Genomic DNA, 21135 nt, shown 5'->3' with positions numbered 1-21135 from the left:
GGGTGCCAATCCAGCCCTACTTTTGTCAAGATGCCTCGCAGTAAGGATGCCATGTGGGCCCATGTCACTCCCCTATCTACATATGCTGGTTCAGGCACACAAAAGTGGAAATGCAATTTTTGCGGGATTTGCTCAGGAGGGTCCATAATCCGTGTTAAGGCCCATTTCACAGGTTTAACCGGGGAAGGCATTGGTGCATGCAAACTTGTGCCTGCAAACATCAAAGCTGAACTACAAGAATGGAAAAGACAGCAACTGACAGGATGCAGCTGTGGGCCTGTGCTTGAGGATATTGGGGCTAGTGAGGATACATGTGAGGCATCAAAGAGAAACGGGTGGTCAGATATACGCAAGAGGAATGTGTACAATATTTTGGTGTCCTCTTGCAAGGGCACTATGTTTTTGCTTGCCATTGATGCATCTATGCCTGGGACAGTGGTGACAGGAGCATTTATATGATCACACCTCCGCGAGGCTATCATGAAGACAGGCCCACAAAACATAGTGCAAGTGGTCACAGATAATGGTAGCAACTGTGTCTCTATGGGATGGATGCTAGAGGATGAGTTTCCACAGATTGTATGGACTCCATGTGCATCCCATAGCCTAGACTTGCTCATTGAAGATCCTGCCAAGATTAGGTGGATTGCTGACATCTTTGACACTGCGCGTAGCTTGGTGAAGTTTGTCACCAAGAGGCCCAAGGTCTTGGCAATGTTTCGTGCCAATAGTGACCTTGAGCTTTTGAAGCCCTCACAAACCAGGTTTGCATATATGTTCATTGTGGTTGAGAGGGTAGTGAAAGTCCGACAGGGACTCATGCGCACAGTGGTTAGTCAAGAGTGGATGAGCTGGGAGGACCATGAGCACCCGCAGGCAGTTGCTTTTGCACGTAGAGTGATGCAAGAAGATTGGTGGAAGGAGGCAGAGGCTTTATTGCGAGCTCTTCAACCATTCTATAGTGTTCTTCGCATCACTGACATGGAGGGCAGCACTCTTGGGCTCTTGTACGAGTTCATGGACCAGATTGGAGAGGCTCTTAACCAATGCACTCTCTTGACAGATGAGAGGTACTGAACTTCCAACTAGTTGCCTTCTTGTTGTAACTTGTAAGTTGTATCGTACTATGATCTATCGTAGCCTGTAGGAGTGAGCTAATAGCTTTGATCATTCATGGCTAATTTTCAGTGTTGAGGACATTCGACGGGTTTGGAATGACCGGTGGGATTGGTTCCATAGACCAATCCACACGGTTGCCCACATATTGCACCCTCTCTGGCGTAGTGAGGCCCAATATATTAATGAAGAGTTTGAAGATGGATGGCAAGATTACATTCAGAAATGGACAGAAGGAGACGTGGAGCTCATGAGACGCTTGGAGGATGAGCGACTAGTGTATCGGAATGCCAGCCACGCATTTGGTAGACAGACTGCATGCATGCGAGAGAGACAGCTTCAGCCAGTCTCATGGTGGGAGAAGTATGGGGTTAGTAGCCCTCACTTGGTGAGTACAACTCTAAAAGACAAGTCTCTTATTTACATAATACATTGATCAATGATGATTATACTTAGACTTTAGTACCTGGGACCTGTACTCACAAAGTTTCTGTACTTTAATGGCAAAAACGCCTCGCCATTCGAGTCCTCTCACAGGATTGCAGTTCGGGTCCTGCTGAGAGGAACTGGAGCACATGGGCCCTCTTCCACACAAAGAAGAGGAGCAGGTTGTCTACTGCTCAGTTGGAGCGGTTGGTGTATTGCCATTGCAATCTCCGCCTAATTGAGCAGTCGGGCAATCCGATAGAGCCTCGTCAGGTCAATGTCGAAAAAATCGACATTGAGAAGATGAAAGATGTCCCAGAGATTCCTCACGAGGAGCGCGACATATATGCTATGTTGTATGAGGAGTTGATGGCACCTACTCATAGCACACGGGCATCTACAATAGCATTATCAGGAGGTGCTAGTACTAGTGCAGCAGCTGAGACGAGTGCGGCAGTTGAGCCAGCATCATCCTCTTCTGAGGGTGACATTGAGTCTACCGAGGAGAGTAGTGATGAGGACATCGAGGATGTTGAGGATTGAGTGCCCAGTTGGCAGTGCCCACACTCCATATTGAGGACTCTAGTCTTTGAGTGCTATCAAGCTCCTCTAGTTTACTATTTGTCATCATTCATGCATGATTGCATCTTTCAGGCTTCAGCATGCTTTACTTTGTGTATTTCAGACTTCAGTTTACTTTTTTTGTATCAGCTCAGGATTCAAACTTTTTGTGATCACTTTGAGTGCCATTATTGAGTAGTTGCCATTATTGATGATGAAATCCAGATCTTGATTCTTGATGTTACCAATTTATTTATGCCAATTGGTCAGTGACTCAATTGGGTGCCCACTACTGTAACTGTAACTGTAACTGGGTCACCCAGATTCTTTAGTTTTAGCTTGTAAACATGTTTTAATGTGTAAATGATGCATGTTTAATATTGTTTTGCAGGGAAGGCAACATATTTTTAACATATTATAAACCTGTATATAAATTTTGAGGCCTGTACCCCCCCTTTTTGTATGAAACGTTTTTGAAACTTCTGGAAAATGAATGAAACGTTTATGAAACACGTCTCATGAAACGCCTGGCAACCATGGGGTAGATGTGGGTGTACGTGTGCATTGCATGCATGTGTGCATGCACATGCACACGTGTGGAGGATGGTGGTTAGTTTTGGGGGGGGGGGGGGAGGAGTATCAAAAAATAACTTCTTTTGAAGAAGCTCCAACTTTATCTTTTCTTGTCACAATGTGTCTTCAAATTTCAAAACCTCAAAGACGTGAGAGACGAGCAGGGTATAGACCACAAGATCTCTTCAAGACACAGAGTGCGTGCAGTCTCAAATAGTCTCAAATACATAGAGCTCATTAAACTGATTGAGGCATAAGTAAGACCCAAATCAACAGAGGCACTAGTGTGACTTATCAGACCAACATCAATCTTAAATAAGTTCTGCTATAATCAGAAGTATCCAATAAAAAAATTGCAATCCAATTTTTCACCTGGATCCACAGTAAAGAACATTGGTGAATTAGATATATTCCCATCAGCTGTTCCCACTTGTAAAAAAAACTGCCCTAAAAGTTTTGGCCAGAAAGCAATCAACCAGCACCCTTTGATGTCATCCGGCACAATACTTATATTTAAATCCTGTCCAGACTCCTTCGTGGGCAAAGCGGCCGGGATTAATTGTACAAAAAACTCATTTTCCTCATTTTTCCTATTTGTGGCATTTATTGTATTATTAAAAGAATCCCTCGTCCACATGAACAAAGAAGCCATAATCCCTGCTTTCAGTGCACTTGTATTCCTCTCCCAAAAAGCATATGAATTAGCCAAAGAAATAGGACCTGTTTTTCCAAAATGATGATTATCAGTTTTATATATAAATATATGTGTTATATATATATAAGCAGTATTTTCTAAATAGTGTTTATATATATATATAAGCAGTATTTAGAAAATATTGATAGCTATAAACTTGATAAGAAATACATTGAATAAATATCGATTCAACAATAGTATTTGAGCAATATTATAAAAAAGTGTAAAGATTCATTTTCTTGCTAAGTTATGATACCAAAATAATCTTGTTCTCTTACCAGGAATCACTGCAAATGAAAAAGGTGATGAAGGCAGGCTTCGCGTGCCATCTCCAACAAACAACGAAAAGTGCCCTATTACTTTCGGATCCAACTTGATGTAATGGTATCCAACATCTGGTTTTGCCACCTGAGACACCTTGATTGTGGTCTCCTCATCATTAAGAGAGGTGTCAATGACCTCCGTTGTATAAGTCACACTTTGATTGAATACACCAGTTGCATGACTGATATTGTTGCCAAAAGCATCCATCTGCAAGATTCTCAACGTTGCTGTACTCCCTGCTTTGAAGGTATTTGTGCCATCCTCCCACTCAGCTAAACAATCCGGTATAGACAGTGAGGCTGTCATAAAAAAGGCACATGGAAGCGCACATCAATACGACAACGTTTAAGCATTCCACAACATAAAAGCATCACCACAGATAGAGAAGGATGCCAAATGCATGTGTCATGCTAAGACTGCTCCTTAGGGTTAGGGTTTAGCATAAGAATCAGCCCATCCTAATCTATAAAAGGACCAAAAAGGCTATCACTATGAGTTAGGGTGCCCAAAAGAACCAACGATAGTCTGCCCACCAAGGTGGTCTGGCCCACAAAGTGTGGATGCAATCAATGCAAACCACATATCATGAACTGATACAAAATAAACAGAAAGGTCCTCAATAGCCCTGTGTTTTGGAAGGCGTTAATTTAAGAAATATAAATGCATAATAATATTTATTTCTTTATTAATATATTTTTCTAATAAAATTTGAAATTTAAACAATTTGTAAAAATATAGTTTATATATAATTTACTAATAAATATTTTATTAATTATTAATCAGCTTATTAATGAAAAACTAATTATGGATATTTCTTCGTTTATCTGTATTAATAAAGGAAACGATTATTAACATATAAATCTTTAAATTATTTCATGATAAGGCAGTACTTATTGCATTAGCATATCTTACTGCTCCTGCTTCACACATTATTTTTTAGAGCGGACTCTTAGCAAAAGTGTACGGCTTAGACCCACCTTTTACAAAGGCACCCAATTGCAACAAAAAACGATGGGGAACTCTTACCTGCCGAGACTGAGAAAGGAATTGGTGAGTTTGAGATGAATTCTTTCATGGTTCCTACTGTCAAGTAAAAACTACCAGCCGCTTTGGTAATCAATTTGATCAACATGTAGCCCTCCTCTGACCCGCGCTTCACGCTTATAGGTATGTTTGAGGTCTTCATTCCAGAGCTTGTTTGAACACCAACAATAAAGGGGAATGAAGTATTAAATTCATTGCCGTATTTGTCGGTTACAATTACATTCAGTACAGCTGTCATTCCTGCTTCAAATTGATTTACATTATCAAGCCATTGGCCTTTGCAGGCAGGTACTGATATAGGACCTGTATCCTCATCCTCCAAAATAATGGCAAAAAGTAATCCATAAGAACTACTTTTGGTGATCTCAAAACTCTCTTTAGCCTAACAACCATTGCCATTGAGCTTAAATCTAGATAAACAAGTATATACCTGCGTTGACGGAGAAAAGAAATGGAGAATCGTTTATAGCTCTCATGCCTTTCCCAATTCGCAGATAATAATTCCCTGCTAGAGTAGGATTGAAACGTATAGTCTGAATTCCTGTTACAAAATCTACCGAATTGGCCACTTTCAAGAAAATAGCCCCCCCCCACTGTCTTACAATAGTAACATTGAGATTTACGGTATCACTTCTTCCATTCTCCAGACCTACAATGTTACCATCTGAATCTCTCTGGGTCACAAAAAACTTGGCTTCATCACCTGCACCAAATTCTTGGGTGTCCTTCCAGGCACCTGTGCATGATGACACATTGATTGGACCTGAGACAAAAGATTTCTCAGACTGTTTTAAGGTTAAGTTGTGACCAATACTAAGAAATGTTCAATGTTTACAAGCACCATCCCTCTGGCAAGCTTTTATAATATTTACCAGGAAGAACTTTGAAAAGGAATGGTGATCCACTTATTTGTTCCTGAGGGCTGCCCACATAGATATAAAATTCACCAGCTAATGTTGGGGTAAATGAGATCGATTGGACTCCATCATCTTCCAGTTTGACATAAAACTGCAAAGGCACATTGACTCCAGATGCCCGTGTGGTTACCCTTATGACAAAGCTGAATGGTTTGCCACCATAGGCATTACCACTTGAATCCTTTTGTGAGACTTTAAGAGTTGCTGTATTGCTTGCTGTAAACGGGCTGAAAGAACCAGGCCAAAGTGCAGTGCAACTCTTTATTGAGATAGGACCTGCACACGTCATAAGGTTACAAAATATTTCTGCACCCAAAATTCTATTTGCTTTTAAGGTCCATCAACAGTTAGTTGCACATTCAGACTTGCAAAGAAAGATTGCCAACATGCAGCTCATGGGCTTCTTCACCTGCTATGACAACAAAAGGAAATGGCGAGCCTCGAATATTAGCAGCACCATTCCCAACCTGTAGCCAGAATTTGCCTGCTTTGGTGGGGTACCAATAAGCATAACCAGTACCATCACGGGATTTGTCGCATTCATACTTAACAACTTCAGATGCTATTGCTACTCTGGCTTTCCGGTCGCTTGTCACATATCCAGTGAACTCAAAACAGTCCACTTCTAAAACAGTATTACTTGACACGGGGTTACCGTAAGCATCTTTTTGAGTGACTTTTAGCATGGCTTTCTCCCCAATACTAAATGAGTTTGTTACAGACGTCCAATCCGCAGTGGTTAATGACACCGAAACCGTTCCTGTACCCGTGATCTTGTGATGTTAGCTCTTTGTAGATGCTTTGCAGAGAAGAGAAAGTTCAGGTCTTAAACGCTTTGACCCCTCTAAGGTTTGATATAGTTGATGCACTTTTGTATACACTAAAGCCAAGATTAGAATTTGAAGAGTGATGCAGAACGGGGCTTACCTGCCAGAAGAGTTGTCCATACAATGCTTTCCATGATAGGGCCCCCAGCAGACAAGATGTAAGTGTAAAATGGTTGTAAGCTTGCTTGAGAGTTGGAGTACCAGCAATATCCCTTATATACACCCCAAGAAAAAGACGTGGAATCAACCTTACATGTCGCAACCTCTATCGGCTCAGTAACTTGGTTCATGATGCCATCAAGCTTCAATAACTTTGGATGTCCACTGTTTCGCGCCAAAAAAACAGGTTCGGTATTTTGGTAAACCTTGCATGTACTACATGTCGCACATTCAGCTGCATAGCTGTAATCGCAAAATGCGTTCTCGAGCCGATTACACCTTGGATGCTTTCCACAGTCACAGTCAGTGGTGAAAGCAACCATTTCAAAATATAGCTTCTGTCCTTCAGTGACCACCATCGCACCATTGATCTCATCCTGCCACTTGAACTTTGTGCACCAGATGCTCGGTCCCTGGTTTGAGTAAAGGACCATGTTACCGCAGCCTGCCCAGAACAGACGCACGTACATGCGCAGTCGCGCGCAAGGCGAGTGAACATTACCATTCAAAGGGTATTAAAAAACAGGTCTATTTAGCTGATATCATCACTTGTAAGTATACATACTTGTAAAATGAATATTTAACATACATTTCCGCCCACCGGCATTGTGGTGGGTTGGTTAAGGGAGAATGCCAGGAACATAGAGGTCCTGGGTTCAATCCCTTCCCACCACCACCACACCCGTGAGGTGCAAAGCCTAGATGGAATTTCCTTCAATACCCTCTCCTGCAATGCAACACTTTCAGGCTAAACACATGAAAAGAAAAAAAAAAGTCACGTACATTAGAAGCTGATAAAGGATACACATCCTCTGAGCTTTTCTATGGTTAAAGCAAGGGCTAACAAGCTCTAAATAGCAATAATATGGAGATGGTAGAGATCATGCTTACAAGGTAATGGTAGAAAACTCATTCCAAACAGCCATGGAATAAGCCATGGTATACGGAGGGTTTGCCATAGCAAAGCAATTCTGCATGCAAGCCCGGAAGCATTTTCACATGGCATTGGGTTGACTTCAGTTTATGATTTGCTTAAGAACTCACGACTCCATGGATAAGGCTAGCTTCTCTCCTGTAATTTTGCCAAATGATCGCCCTTCGTCGTTATGTTTTGCTCTTGGCCAAGAATTCATCCACCAAAGGCTATGGCTTCTCTTCCGGCAGGTTCTGTCAGGCGGCAAAAAGCCTCCAACCGCATGCCTGCCAATGAGGCCCTCCTAGACGAGCTTTCTCAAGTGGTAACTAGAGAGCGCTTTGATCTCTCCAAACGCTGGTATGTCCACCACAGGAGATTGATATGGAGGAAGCATGAGATCATCCTCGCCTTGTACTTGCTCCCCTGCAAACGTCTTCCATTAGGTTCTGCGTGCAGTTGCTTGCCTGCGCTGGTGAGTGGCGCTCTTTCGTGAACCTTCAATTTCTTTTAAGTTGCATTTTGAGTTAGCACTAGTGGGCCCATCCCGTGTTGGTGTCGTGGGGTTAAAATGGAGTTCGAGAGTCCCACGTTGTTTGTGTGCTCGAATCTTCCCTGTCCGGGGTTAGAATGGAGTTCGAGAGTCCCCAGGTTGTGTGCGCAAATCTCCCATGTCCGAGCGATGGCGCTTGTGTGTATGGGTGATATCATGTTTATTTTCTACTTTCCAACTAAGATCCCCACCCAAAAAAAAAAAACCCAATAGTGGTATCTACCAAAATTCCAATGATTGTTGCATAATATATTCATGTTACAAAACTTCCACTTGAGAAAAACTTTGGAATTATCGATCCCCATACATCTTTGGCTGGCTTGTCCACGTTAGGATGAATGACGCTGTCAGCAGCTAGCCGATGTGTGTGAGTGCCATGTCGTTCTTATCCTACCAAACTTGCATTGCTAGGTGTGCCTTTTCTTCTGTTGGATTGTCTACCAAGCCTTTGACCACATTCCAAACCCCATCATGCATCAGCAGAATTCTGATCTTGGTTTGCCATATACAGAAGTTGGCTCCAAAGAACCTCTCAAAAGTGGTGTTGCTTCTGATCATATCCATGGTGTTTGTAGGGAGTGTTTGATGTTTCTTCCCCAAATTTGGAAAAGGCCCAAATTTTCATCATTGTCAAAGCTTCAATTGGGCTAATTTTGCCTCAATTTTGGAAAGGCCCCAATTCTTCGGGTTGTTTGCAGGCTTCAATATGTAGAGGACTAAAATTAAAAAAGGCCCCAAATTTTTTATGCATGTAGAGGGCAGACTTGGTGGAGCGACAGTGGCGACTTCCGAGGAACCTGCATAAACTGACTCACCAACCCAACAACATAGCTCAAATCTGGCCTGGTGATCGTCATGTAGATCAAGCTTCCTACTATGCGCATATACATAGTAGGATCCTCCAAAATCTCTCCTGAATCTGCACTCAACTTGCCATTCTGATCCAATGGCACTGAGATAGGCTTACAGCTTGTCATACCATACTTGGACAACATGTCCAAGCCATACTGTCTCTGCAGTAATCCAATACCATGTGGTGACCTAATCACCTCAATGCCCAAGAAATATCTGAGCTCCCCCAAATCCTTCATCTCAAACTTCTGTCTAAGCAAGATCTTTACATTAAAGATCTCTGCATCATGGTCCCCCGTAATGATCAGGTCATCTACATAGATGACAACAAGCACAACCCCTCTATCACTCTGTCTCACATACTGCGAGAAATCTGCATTGGCTACATGAAAGCCAATAGTGACAAGATATTCAGAAATCTTGTCAGACCATGCTCTTGGTGCTTGTTTTAAGCCATACAAGGCTTTCTTCAACCTACAAACATGCTCGAGGTGACTCACATCCTCATAACCAGGTGGCTGCAACATAACCAGGTGGCTACAACATATACACCTCTTCTTGCAAATCCCCATGCAACAATGCATTCTTTACATCCATCTGATGTAAAGACCATTGCTTTGACCTTAGCCACTGCTATCACAACTCTCACTATTGCCATCTTGGCAACTGGGCTGAAAGTTTCCTCATAATCAATGCCATATGTATGCACATATCCTTTGGCTACCAATCTAGCCTTGTACCTGCTTATGCTTCCATCACTATTATGTTTTACTTTGTACACCCACTTGCATCCAATGGCTTTCTTGCCTTCAAGCAATTGCACTAAATCCCAAGTCTCATTTCCATATAGTGCATCCATCTCCTCATCCATAGCTTTCTCCCAACACACATTTCCAACAGCCTCATCAATGCATGTGGGCTCTACAACCTGCACAACTTTTGCCATGTATGCATAGTGATGTGCCACATAACCATCATAGGTAAACCTCTACACAGGATTCTTCACTCTCCCAGATCTTGGCAGCTTTGCATTCATGGCTTCCATAGCCTTCTTTACACCAGGTGTTCTCATAGCTGGTATCCCAAGATCCTCATCAAGGCTTATCTATGAGCCACTAGACTCTCCATCAACATGAGAATGCCCTACAGAAATGTCAAGCATACTAAGGGGCTGAACCACTTTCTCTTTGCCTTTATGTGATATACTAATCACATTTGCAGGAGTAGTATTATGATGCAGCCTGCCACTGCAGCCTCCCATAGACATGGTCTTCATAGTAGGACCCCATACATCTGAATGCACAACATCTAGTGCATTTCTGCTAAGATTTCTGTCACGTGGACATACATGCTTTGTTTGCTTTCCAAATTGGCATGCTTCACATATTTTCACATACCTTCAACTTTAAACTTTGGCAGCCCTGTCACAATTCCTTTAGTCTGCATAGACTTCATTCTCTACACATTCACATGTCCAATTCTTTTATGCCAAATGTCTGTGTCTGCAACAATTCCTGAACCATTTGCAACCATCGCAGCACTCACTTCAGGCATGTTTACATTCAATGTAAACATTCTACCCACATTGTTGCCTTTTGCAACCAACCTGCAAGTCTTCAACATAACAACCATCAGGGTTAAACCGAACCTGCAAACCCTGCTCAATCATCTGACCAACTGAAACCAGATTCTTTGTTATATTCAGAACATGAAGTACATCTGTAAGGTACTTCACCTGCATAGACAATGGCACATTTCCAGCATGGGCAATTGGATGAGCAGTGTCATCCATTGTTTCCACAAAACTTGGTCTTTCAAGGTTTTTCACCTCCTTGAACCACTCCCCATGACTCGTCATGTGGTTCGAAGCACTTGAATCAACATACCATACATCATCTTTATATGCTGCTTCAACATTTTCAGACATGGCATTAACGACATGCTACATAACAAACAACCTTTCATTATCCTCATTGTTTCTACTCGAGGATGCATAGTTGTTTTGCTGCAATTTCCCATTTTGCATGTCAGCTTGCTTCTTATGACAATCTGCCCTGCACATGTCCCAGGCTTACCACAATAAAAGCATCCACGTGTATCATTATACTACCTTTGCCAATTTCCACGACCTCTTTGACACCCCCTGCCTCTGAATTGGCCTCTTCCACCTGCGTGTTGTTGTTGTTGTGAATTTTGGAACTGTTGTTGTTGTTGCTGCACTGGCCATAATTCTGATTACTTGTTCGGCCACCTCCTTGGCCGCGTCCACGGCCTCCTTTACCTCGTCCTCTTCCTGAACTTGTGTAGAAGGCTTGTTGCTCCCGAAACTGTTTTTGTTTTGTGAAGACTATTGGTCTTCACCAAGCTCTTCTCTTCTATAATCGTCAACATAGACACCAAATATGTGAAATTGGGAATGTTTTCCCGAGTCTGAATAGACGTCTTGAACGCCTTGTATTGTGGCCCGAGACCACGTAGACAGACTTCCACCTTATCATCATCATCTACTAAAACGCCAATAGATGCAAGGGATTCCATAATACCCTTGATCTTCAATGCAAAGTCATTCACAGACATACTCTTTTTCTCCACAGTATGAAGTTCATTCTTCAAGTGTATCTTTCGTGCCTTGGTATTCGTTTCATAGAGATTTACTAAGGTGTTCCATGCCTCCTTGGGGGACTTGGCATCCTGTATGTGCCCAATCATGATGTCTTGTATACTGATAGAGAGCCGATACATAACTTTTCTGGCTGCTTGGTTCCAATCCTTGAACTCTTTCACATCTGCAGCAGTCGGATTGATCTCTGGTATCTCTAGTGCCTCTTCATGCTCACCTTCTATGTAGTCCCAGTAACCCTTTCCAACCTGAATCTCCAAGCATGGAAGTTATTCTTGTCAAGCTTCTCATCAGCAACAATCTGGTTTATGCCGTCATTTGACATCTTGCCAGTCACACAAATTTACCAGAAACAGCACTCTAGTTTGTCCTACACAAACTGCTGTATTTTTTGCAGTGGTACTGTACTACACTCAAATGTCACAACCAGTGACCTCAATGTGCATACATACACCCAATAGCAACTGTTGATCTCCTTGCAACACACACAATGTCTGCACAACCAATCTGTCTTCTTGCAATTCTTAAAATAGAGTTCAATAGAATCGACGACTTACCCGCGGTGCTCGTAATCGCCTGCTTTTTGAAAAACGGAGGTCCTAACGCACCCGAAATGCGTTTTTGGCTCGAAAAATACAAGATCAGTACAGTTGCCCTCCTATAGTTTCACTCCTGCGAAGAAAGCTCCTCAATCAAAGATCATTTGCCAGTGCCTCCTGTAGAGCTCTCGACAAGGGTGTAGTCACCAACACAAATAGGGAAGAGTAGATGAAGCTTTTACCCTTGTACCGCTTCCTATGCTTCTCTTGCTTGCAGCTCAAGCCCTTAGCATGAACCAGGCTCTGATACCATGAAAAGATGCATGGGAGAAGAGAGCTTGAGCTCTTGCAAGCACACACAGTCACAAAACCCTAAGAAGAACACACAAGGTGAGAGGCTAAAAATCTTCTTCTTCTTCACACAACACTCAACACACCATATTCAAAGATAAGAATACACACAATATAAAAAGGTACTCAACAAAATACATACTAGGGTTCTCTATAGTGTGAACCTAACTGAATGAGCTAGCGCTATAACTATGCTAGTCTCTAGAATGGCTATCACAGAGCCTGTCATCCCACTGGCCGCATATCACCCATGATCTCACCAACCATGCCAGTGGTTGAAGTGTGGGGCCTATCCCCCAGGCGGGTCATCAGTGTCCATCGCCTCACTAGATGAGCTCGATATCTCAACAATCAGCATCTGTGTACCCATGTAGCTGTATCTCTATGCTTGCTTCATAGAAAAGTCCACAATAAACTGTGGACTTTATGTACCTAAGAATCTATCTAGCCACATCCAATTGTGGCTTCTTGGAGGCCTACATAAATTGACTTACAAGTCTAACAACATAGCTCAAATCTGGCCTAGTAATGGTCATGTAAATCAAACTACCCACTATGCGCTTGTACATAGTGGGGTCCTCTAAAACTCACCTATATCTATAGAAAGCTTTGGGTTCTACTCCAGTGGCACTGAAATAGGCTTAGAGCCTGTTATACCACACTTGGACAACAAGTCTAAGTCATACGGCCTTTGTAACAACAAAATTCCATAAGGTGATCTCACCACCTCTATATCCAAGAAATACCACAACTCACCCAAATCCTTCATCTCAAACTTGTGCTTCAAAAACTTTACGGCATCATGTATTTTAACATCACTATCACCAATGATAATCAAGTTATCCACATAAATGACTAACAGCATGATCCTTCTATTTGTCTTTTTCACATAAAGTGAAAAAACTATACATTGGATATCTGAAATCCAATGGTAATAAGATACTCCTTGATCTTTTTTGACCATACTCTAGGTTCCTGATTCAAGCCATACAAGGCTTTGTGTAACTTGCACACAAAATCTAGGTGTACATCATTCTCATAACCTTATGTGTATACTTCTTCTTGGAAATCACTATCATGCAAGAAAGCATTCTTTATATCCAGCTGATGTAATGACCAACCCTTTGTTGCAACCATAGCAATGACAACTCTCACGGTTGTGATTCTCACAACCGAGCTGTGCTGAATATCTCCTCATAGTAGTCAATGCCATAGGTTTGTGCATAGCCCTTGGCAAAACCAATCTTGCGTTATACCTTCTCATTGATCCATCTGAGTTATGCTTGACCTTATTCACCCACTTACATCCAATTGCCTTCTTTTTATTAGGTTAAGACACTAACTCCCATGTTGTATTTATATCCAATGCTGCCATCTCCTCATATTGCATAGCCCTTGGCAAAACCTATCCTGCCTTATACCTTCTCATTGATCCATTTGAGTTATGCTTGACCTTATACAACCACTTACATCCAATTGCCTTCTTTTTCTTAGGCAAAAGCACTAACTCACATGTTATATTTACATCCAATGTTGCCATCTCCTCATATGTGGTATCTTTCCATTTTTTATTTCCAAGTGCCTACTCAAAACAAGTAGGCTCCAACTCCTGTATTGCTTTAACCATGTAAGCATAATGATGGGCTATATACCCATCATATCTTAACCTATTAATAGGTTATCTAATCCTCATAGACCTGTGTACATCTAGATCATTGTTAGATGTCCTAAAAACAACCCTGGTTCTCCTTACACTAGGAGTAACCACTAATGGAATGTGCCAAGCTTCTCATCAAGGCTCTTCTTAGAGCCACTAGAGTCACCATCCACATATGAGTGATTTGCAAATGAGGCACAAAATGTTGATCTATCTGTATGATGCATCTTTACCTACATCCTCAACCTGCATGTTTACCTACATCCTCAACCTGCCTGACAATGGATTAACACTAGATCCACTGTTGGAGGACTCTCCACCAGGTCCACTAAGCACCTATGAAAGAAATATTGAATAGAACATAAACATGCACAGTGTAGAAAGAAAACGTACCTCTGCACAAGCTCGCAAGAGGCTGCATTACATTAGGGTAACATCATTACTTCTTACATCTACATCTTCTGTTGTCTTTATTGGTGCATATACTGGCTGCTTATCTCATCAAAGAGAACATCTCTGCTTACTCACGTCTCATAAGTGGTAGGGTTATAACATCTATAATATTTTATGCTCCAAATCATAACTGATGAAGATGCATTTCTCTACCTTTGGATCTAACTTTTTTCTTACTTCATTATTAGCAATCCTTTTCCATGTGACCTAGTTTTCCATACTCTATGCTATTTTATTTCTTTACCAACCACCTCGGCCTCTCTGGTTTCCCGCGTCTCTAGAGTGGCCTCTTCCACTTGTATGAGATTGATTTTCTTGTTATTATTGCTGCTGTTAGTTTTGATTTCCAAACTAACCACCACCACCTCATCCTTTAGATGACAACCTACCTCTACCTCTAATTGTATCTGAGTAGAAGGCTTGTTTGTTTGTATTTTCAAAGGATGAACCTCTCCCAATATTTATCTCTTCATAAATAAGGAGAGCAATCAATTCTTGAAAATTTTAAAAAAATCTCTTAAACTCCAATGGAAGTCTAAAATTGATTGTATTCTTTTCCAAGACCATTCAAGGTCATGGATAACATATCATCATCACATATTATCATCATCTATTGGTGATCCAATAGACCCAAGGGCATCTACAAGCCCTTTAATCTTTATTGAGTAATCATTTATACTCTGTTTTCCTTTGATCACATTATGTAGCTCTTGCTTTAGCTGCACTTCCAAGCTTGGGTGTTTGTGTTGTATATCTTCACCAAGATGTCCCAAGCCATAGGTGTTTTTGCATCATGTATATGCACAATCATAGAATCTGTCACACTGATAACAATAGACAACCAATATAACACCTAACTCTTTTATGTCATGCTGAGGGGTGGGATTTTCTCTGGCTCCTTTTCATTAACTATGATAAACTCCTAATATCATTTCCCCATAAGAAAATTGGTCATCCTAAACTTCCATGCTTGGAAGTTATTCTTGTCTAGCGTCTTACTCACAAATTATGATAAACTATCAGACATCTTTACTTGTAGTAACTTATGAAACAATGCTTGCATTTACAAATCTACAATCGGTGGTACTGTAAACCTATTGTAACTATATGTGAACTAGTCACATGAACATACAACACCTATAACACTTAGATTCTCTACATAAAGTATCCTCTAGAACCAAACTTTTGTTATAACTTTGCACCAAACTAGAAATTGGGCATAAAGACTCCAAATCGACATTTCACAAAGTGCTTACGAAAAACTTATAAAACTAAAACAAGACACACTGCAATGCGTAAAAACATAGTTAACATAGTTAACTACACATAATAAGGTCTTCTTTTTTCACCTAGGAGGATGCCTCAATCTAAGATAATAACTTCCCTATCTGCCCGTAGCTCTCACAACTACCAAAGGTGTTGCTCCAAAATTAAAGAGGAAAAGAAATAAAAATGCCCTTACTACCCATATACCACTTCTTTACGTACCTTGTTCTTTCCTCCTCAGCTCTCACACAAGCTTGAGCTCTGATACCATAAAGAGAATGTAGGAGAGAGGGAGGGCTTGAGTTCGTGCAAGTAAACACACACACAAGAGAGATGGATGGCTGATTTTCTTCTATCTTCTTGTCTTCTCTACAACCATTAACATAAAGAGATAAGAGTACATACTATAAGGGAAAGTACTCTCCTACTATAACATACAGTGGTTGGTCTCCATAGTGTGAACTTGACTATATAAGTTGGCGCTATAACTATGCCATACTCTAGTAATCCAAATTTGGCTGTTACACATGTGCACTTAGGCATATCAACCATGATCCACCAACCATGCAAGTGGTATAAGTGTGGAGGCTATCACCCAGGCAGGTCATCAATGTCTGCAACACTGCTTGAGCTCAATATCTCAACAGCGTCAACATCGATGATCTCACTCCTTGAGGAATATAATTTCAAATGTCAAATAACCTCACCAAACAAACTAGAATCCTCATCATTGACATTCAAGTCCAACATAGCTAAACCCTCATCTATTGAGACCTCTCTGCTCATCATTGACATTCAAGTCTAATATAGTTAAACCCTCATTTACCTCTCTGCTATGACAACCTTGAAATCATTCAAACCCGATCTCATCTACTGAAACCTCTTTGTTGTGAAAACCTTGAAATTATCCAAACCCAATCTCTCTCTAGGCGCTAGAATCCAACAACAATCAAAGTCTAAATAATAATGGGTGCCCAAATATGCTATATGAGAACAATCCTAAGAAACCATCAGTAAGAGCTAACATGTGTGGTGAAATGGGAATTCTTAGCCTAGGGATACTTTAAAGGTGCCCATGTATTTGGCTACCTAAATCTCAAGCTCATAATTCATTCAATAAGTCCAACCACCACATCAAGAAAAGATAACCAATTATTAAAACTAAACCTTGGAGATGGGTGTTGTTAGCTTTGATGGAAGCGAAGCTACAAACACTCACTTACTCAATGTTCACACAGATTAAAGAGAGAGAGTGTGTGTAAAAGTCTAGTTCACTTAGAGTAATAGCTCAATGTACAATACAAAGTAGAAAAATGAACAGCAACCCTAAACTAAGGATGAGGTTGCTTGTATACTAACTGGCCCTGAGGTGATCGTTCACACCTAGATGGCCATGGGGGCAAACCCAGTGGGACAAAAGTTCCCATGGCATAAGTATATGCCCTCATAGTATAATACTACCAAATATCTAACAAACCCCTCTGTAGTACAAAAGTGCCCATGGCATAAGTACATGACCTCACAGTTTAGTACTACCAAATATCTAGCAAACCCCCTATAGTATAAAAGTGCACATGGCATAAGTACATGACGTCATAGTGTATTACTTCCAAATATCTAACAAACTCTCCTGTAGTACAAATGTGAGGTTTACAAACATTGAAAATTAGTCTCTGAAAGGGAAGAATCCCAAAGCTTTATAGAAGGCCTCAAGATTTTCACGTGATATGGATTCAGTGAAAAGATTTGCCACATTATCATGTGTATTATAATAGAATAGATTGATCTTTCCTACATGAAGTCTCTCTCTGATAATGCACTTCAATGTGCTTAATCCTAGCATCAAATATAGGATTCTTAGCAATTGTCATTGTGCTATACAGTAAGAATAGGAGTAGGGGTGTCTAAAGGGACATAAAGATCCTTCGTTAATCTTCTCAACCATACACATTCAACTGTCACAAATGATGTTGCCTATATTCAGCTTCAAAGGACGTGGTTGGTTACCACAATTTATTGTTTCTTTCTTAGCTAAGATATGCACAAAGTGCCAAGAAAGAAACAAGTTTTAGATATGGACTATTGTGTATCGTAATCGCTTGCCCAATCCGAATCACTGAAGGCCTATAACAGTTGTAAATCAACCCCTTGGCATAAAACAATCCAAGATCTTGAGTACCTTGGGCAATGCATGAACTTTGAAATTTGTCACACCATTCTAGATGTTTGGCCATTAGTGCCTTGGCAATGTATGAACTTTGAAAGTTGTGACACACCATACTAGATGTCTGGCCATGAGTTACACATATAGATTAGGCATCCAACAACTTAATCATAAATGGTTATGTCGAATGGTTCATCGGCATCCTGCAGACTAAGTTTTATACCGAGTTCCATTGGTGTAGAAATCGATTTGCAACTTTCTACATTAAACCTCTTGAGAAATGCCTTGATGTTCTTTAACTACTTAATGATTATATCATCATCTTGCTGTATAAATTACATACCCAAATACTAGTGCAAAAGACCAAGATCTGACATCTCAAAATTTGATGTAAGATCAGCCGTGAAGCTGTAAACGAAATCCTTATCTACATAGAGAATAACAATAAGTAAATCTTGCTTGTACTTTTTCACATAAAAAGTTCTTTCCGTATGACTATTTTGAAATCCCTGTCAAATACGCATGATTTTTTTTAATACCAAGCATACCTTTTGTTCTTAACCAGGTTGGGCATAACCAGCTAGTTGACTTATATAAACTTCTTCCTGTAAGTCACCATTCAAAAATAATGTTCTAATGTCGATTTGGTGCACTTTTCATCCATGATAGGATGCTAAAGCGATAACAAAATAGATAGTGGTCATACGAAAAGTGGCAGCAAAAGTTTCATCATAATCAATCCCATTCTGTTGAGCATAACCTTTTGTAACAAGTATGCCTTAAATATGTTATGTCAATAGATTCATTTGCCTTTCTCTTGACTTTGAAAACCCACTTAGTACCAATATCTTTCTTTGCCAAGTGGTAGATCTACTAAATCCAAAGCACCAATTTTTTGAACGGAATGAATTTCATCTTGCATGGATGTCACCCAATTTGGATCTTCTTGAGCCTCTTTAAAAGACTCGAGTTCACCTACATCATGTAGAGAACTAAGAAATACAAATTTAGCAATATATGCTAAAGAGGTGGTTCAAGCACCAGATGTAGTTCTATTCTTCAAAGAAGCATACAATTTGCTATCCTGTAAGGTGCTTCTAACCCATTTAGGCATAACCCTAGGTTCATGTATTACTGATCTTTCAACATTTAGTGCATCTTCCAGCTGATCTAAAGTTGATGCATCAATTTCTTAACCATTCCCTCTTGCATTAAACAAGGATCAGTGGGCAAAATCTATTAAGAATAAAGAGATACTGACACATGCAATAAACCATTAATCGTCTTGAGAATTTGCATAGGCATGCCTATTGAATCCATCAATGCATAGATATAATCCTCTGTAAAAATATCTATACTAAAAACAATAATCTTCTTAGTGAGAGGATTGTAGAGATGATAACCTTTACTTTTGGCACTGTATCTGATAAAAATGCATTGCTTTCATCTAAAACTTGTGTGGAAGCTGCCGACCTCTAATCATGCATCTAACCATCTCCATGAGAGATCGGTTGAATCTATTAGCAACATCATTTTGATGATATTGGGGTTGAATCTATTAGCAACATCATTTTGATGATAAAGGGGTTGTACACTGATGCTTAATGCTTTTAGTGCCACAAAAATCTTTGAATGCATTGGATATATACGTCCCCCCTCTATCTGAATAAAGAGTTTGAATTTTAAACCTAGTTTCATTTTCAACCATAGCACCAAAGTGTTGAAAATGAGAAAATACCTCTAATTTAGCTTTCATAGAGTAAGACCAGCTAAATTTATTATAATCATCAATGAATGTTACAAAAGATATATTTTCTCCCAACAAAGAAGTAGTCCTCACTAGACCACACACATCAATGTGTATAAATTTTTGATCAGCTTGATTTGATGTGCATTCTTTAATAAAGGTTAGCAACAAGCAAGTTTATCTTGGTGGTGGATCAAGGTGAGGAAGATCCTCTAACATCCCATGTTATTTTGCAAAAGCATTAAACCACCAATAGAAGTGTGGCCATACCTAGCATGCCACAACTGGGTATCTTCCATTGCATTAGAAGTGTTTGCCCATCAGACAAGCAACATTGCATTTGTTATATATGTCCAATTTGTGCAAATTGCCTATCGTTTTAATGATCCAGTAAAAGCACAATTTGTTTATCTTATTTTGTGTCATGGTGGATAATGCATTTATCATCTACAAATTCAGCATTGTCCCTCTTACTAGAGTGGGCATAGAAAGCATATTTTTGTGAATACTTGGAACAAAGAGTACTTTTTTAAAGAAAAAGATCCTCAACACTAATAGTATTGAGAACAATCTCACCAATACCTTTGATAGGATAAGAGGCATTATTGATGCACATAACAATGTGGCCAATTTGTGCATTATCCAAATTCTTGATGTGCTTAGAAACACCACTATTAAGAAACCAACTGTCAGCAAGAGACAATTGCATTGAGACATGCATCCTCTTTAAGGTTACAATTACAAATAGCCATAAGTGAGTAGTCAGCAAGAGACAATTGCATTGAGACATGCATCCTCTTTAAGGTTACAATTACAAATAGCCATAAGTGAGTAGTCAGCAAGAGACAATTGCATTGAGAAACCAACTGTCAGCAAGAGACAATTGCATTGAGACATGCATCCTCTTTAAGGTTACAATCACAAATAGCCATAAGTGAGTAGTCAGCAAGAGACAATTGCATTGAGACATGCATCCTCTTTAAGGTTACAATTACAAATAGCCATAAGTGAGTAATCTTGATGGACAATAACATTAGATGAGTTCTCTTTCTTAGAACTCTTATTATCAGAGGTAGAAGTGCTGGAACCCTTATTCTTTTTATTTTCTTTGTTTTGAAGTTTAAAGCAATTTTCAATGGCACGGTTGGAGGAAGAGTTGTTGGAACCCTTATTTGATTCATTCTTCTTCTTTCTTTATTCTGATATTTAAAGCAGTTTTCAATTGCACGGTCGGGCTTTTTGCAATACTATGGCAAAAGTAAACTTCTTTGGCTATTCACAATCACCCTTAGCCTTAGAAGTTTTATTAGAATTGTTCTTGCACTAAAATTTCTTACCCTTATCCTTGGTTGCTAAAGCTTGATCACTACCAGAACTTT

General features: G+C 40.2%; 1 protein-coding gene across 28 annotated transcripts in view; it reads right to left on the bottom strand.

Annotated features, from left to right (window-relative positions):
• LOC147618507 (uncharacterized) overlaps window positions 1-8096 on the bottom strand; it is a 161372-nt gene extending 153276 nt beyond the window's left edge. For 8 of the 28 annotated variants that reach the window (XM_086774946.1, XM_086774947.1, XM_086774944.1 and 5 more), the window contains exons 1-8: window positions 7533-8090; window positions 6583-7086; window positions 6065-6415; window positions 5611-5931; window positions 5169-5501; window positions 4721-5041; window positions 3649-3993; window positions 3049-3396 (exon numbers count right to left, since the gene is read on the bottom strand). In XM_086774946.1, the coding sequence (XP_086631072.1) occupies window positions 3049-3396; window positions 3649-3993; window positions 4721-5041; window positions 5169-5501; window positions 5611-5931; window positions 6065-6415; window positions 6583-7086; window positions 7533-7647 (2638 nt within the window). In that variant the 5' untranslated portion in view covers window positions 7648-8090. Of the gene's footprint in view, window positions 1-3048; window positions 3397-3648; window positions 3994-4720; window positions 5042-5168; window positions 5502-5610; window positions 5932-6064; window positions 6416-6582; window positions 7087-7230; window positions 7369-7532 lie in introns of all 28 variants that reach the window. The other 20 variants (XR_015262129.1, XM_086774937.1, XM_086774940.1 and 17 more) reach the window with 8 other exon arrangements.
• Window positions 8097-21135: the final 13039 nt, after the last annotated feature.

Source organism: Cibotium barometz, chromosome 35 (genome assembly GCF_041138505.1).
Source record: "Cibotium barometz isolate CiBa-2024 chromosome 35, ASM4113850v1, whole genome shotgun sequence".
Classification (NCBI taxonomy): domain Eukaryota; kingdom Viridiplantae; phylum Streptophyta; class Polypodiopsida; order Cyatheales; family Cibotiaceae; genus Cibotium; species Cibotium barometz.
Note: the sequence above shows the minus strand (reverse complement) of the source record. Positions and strands in the feature narration are given on the sequence as shown.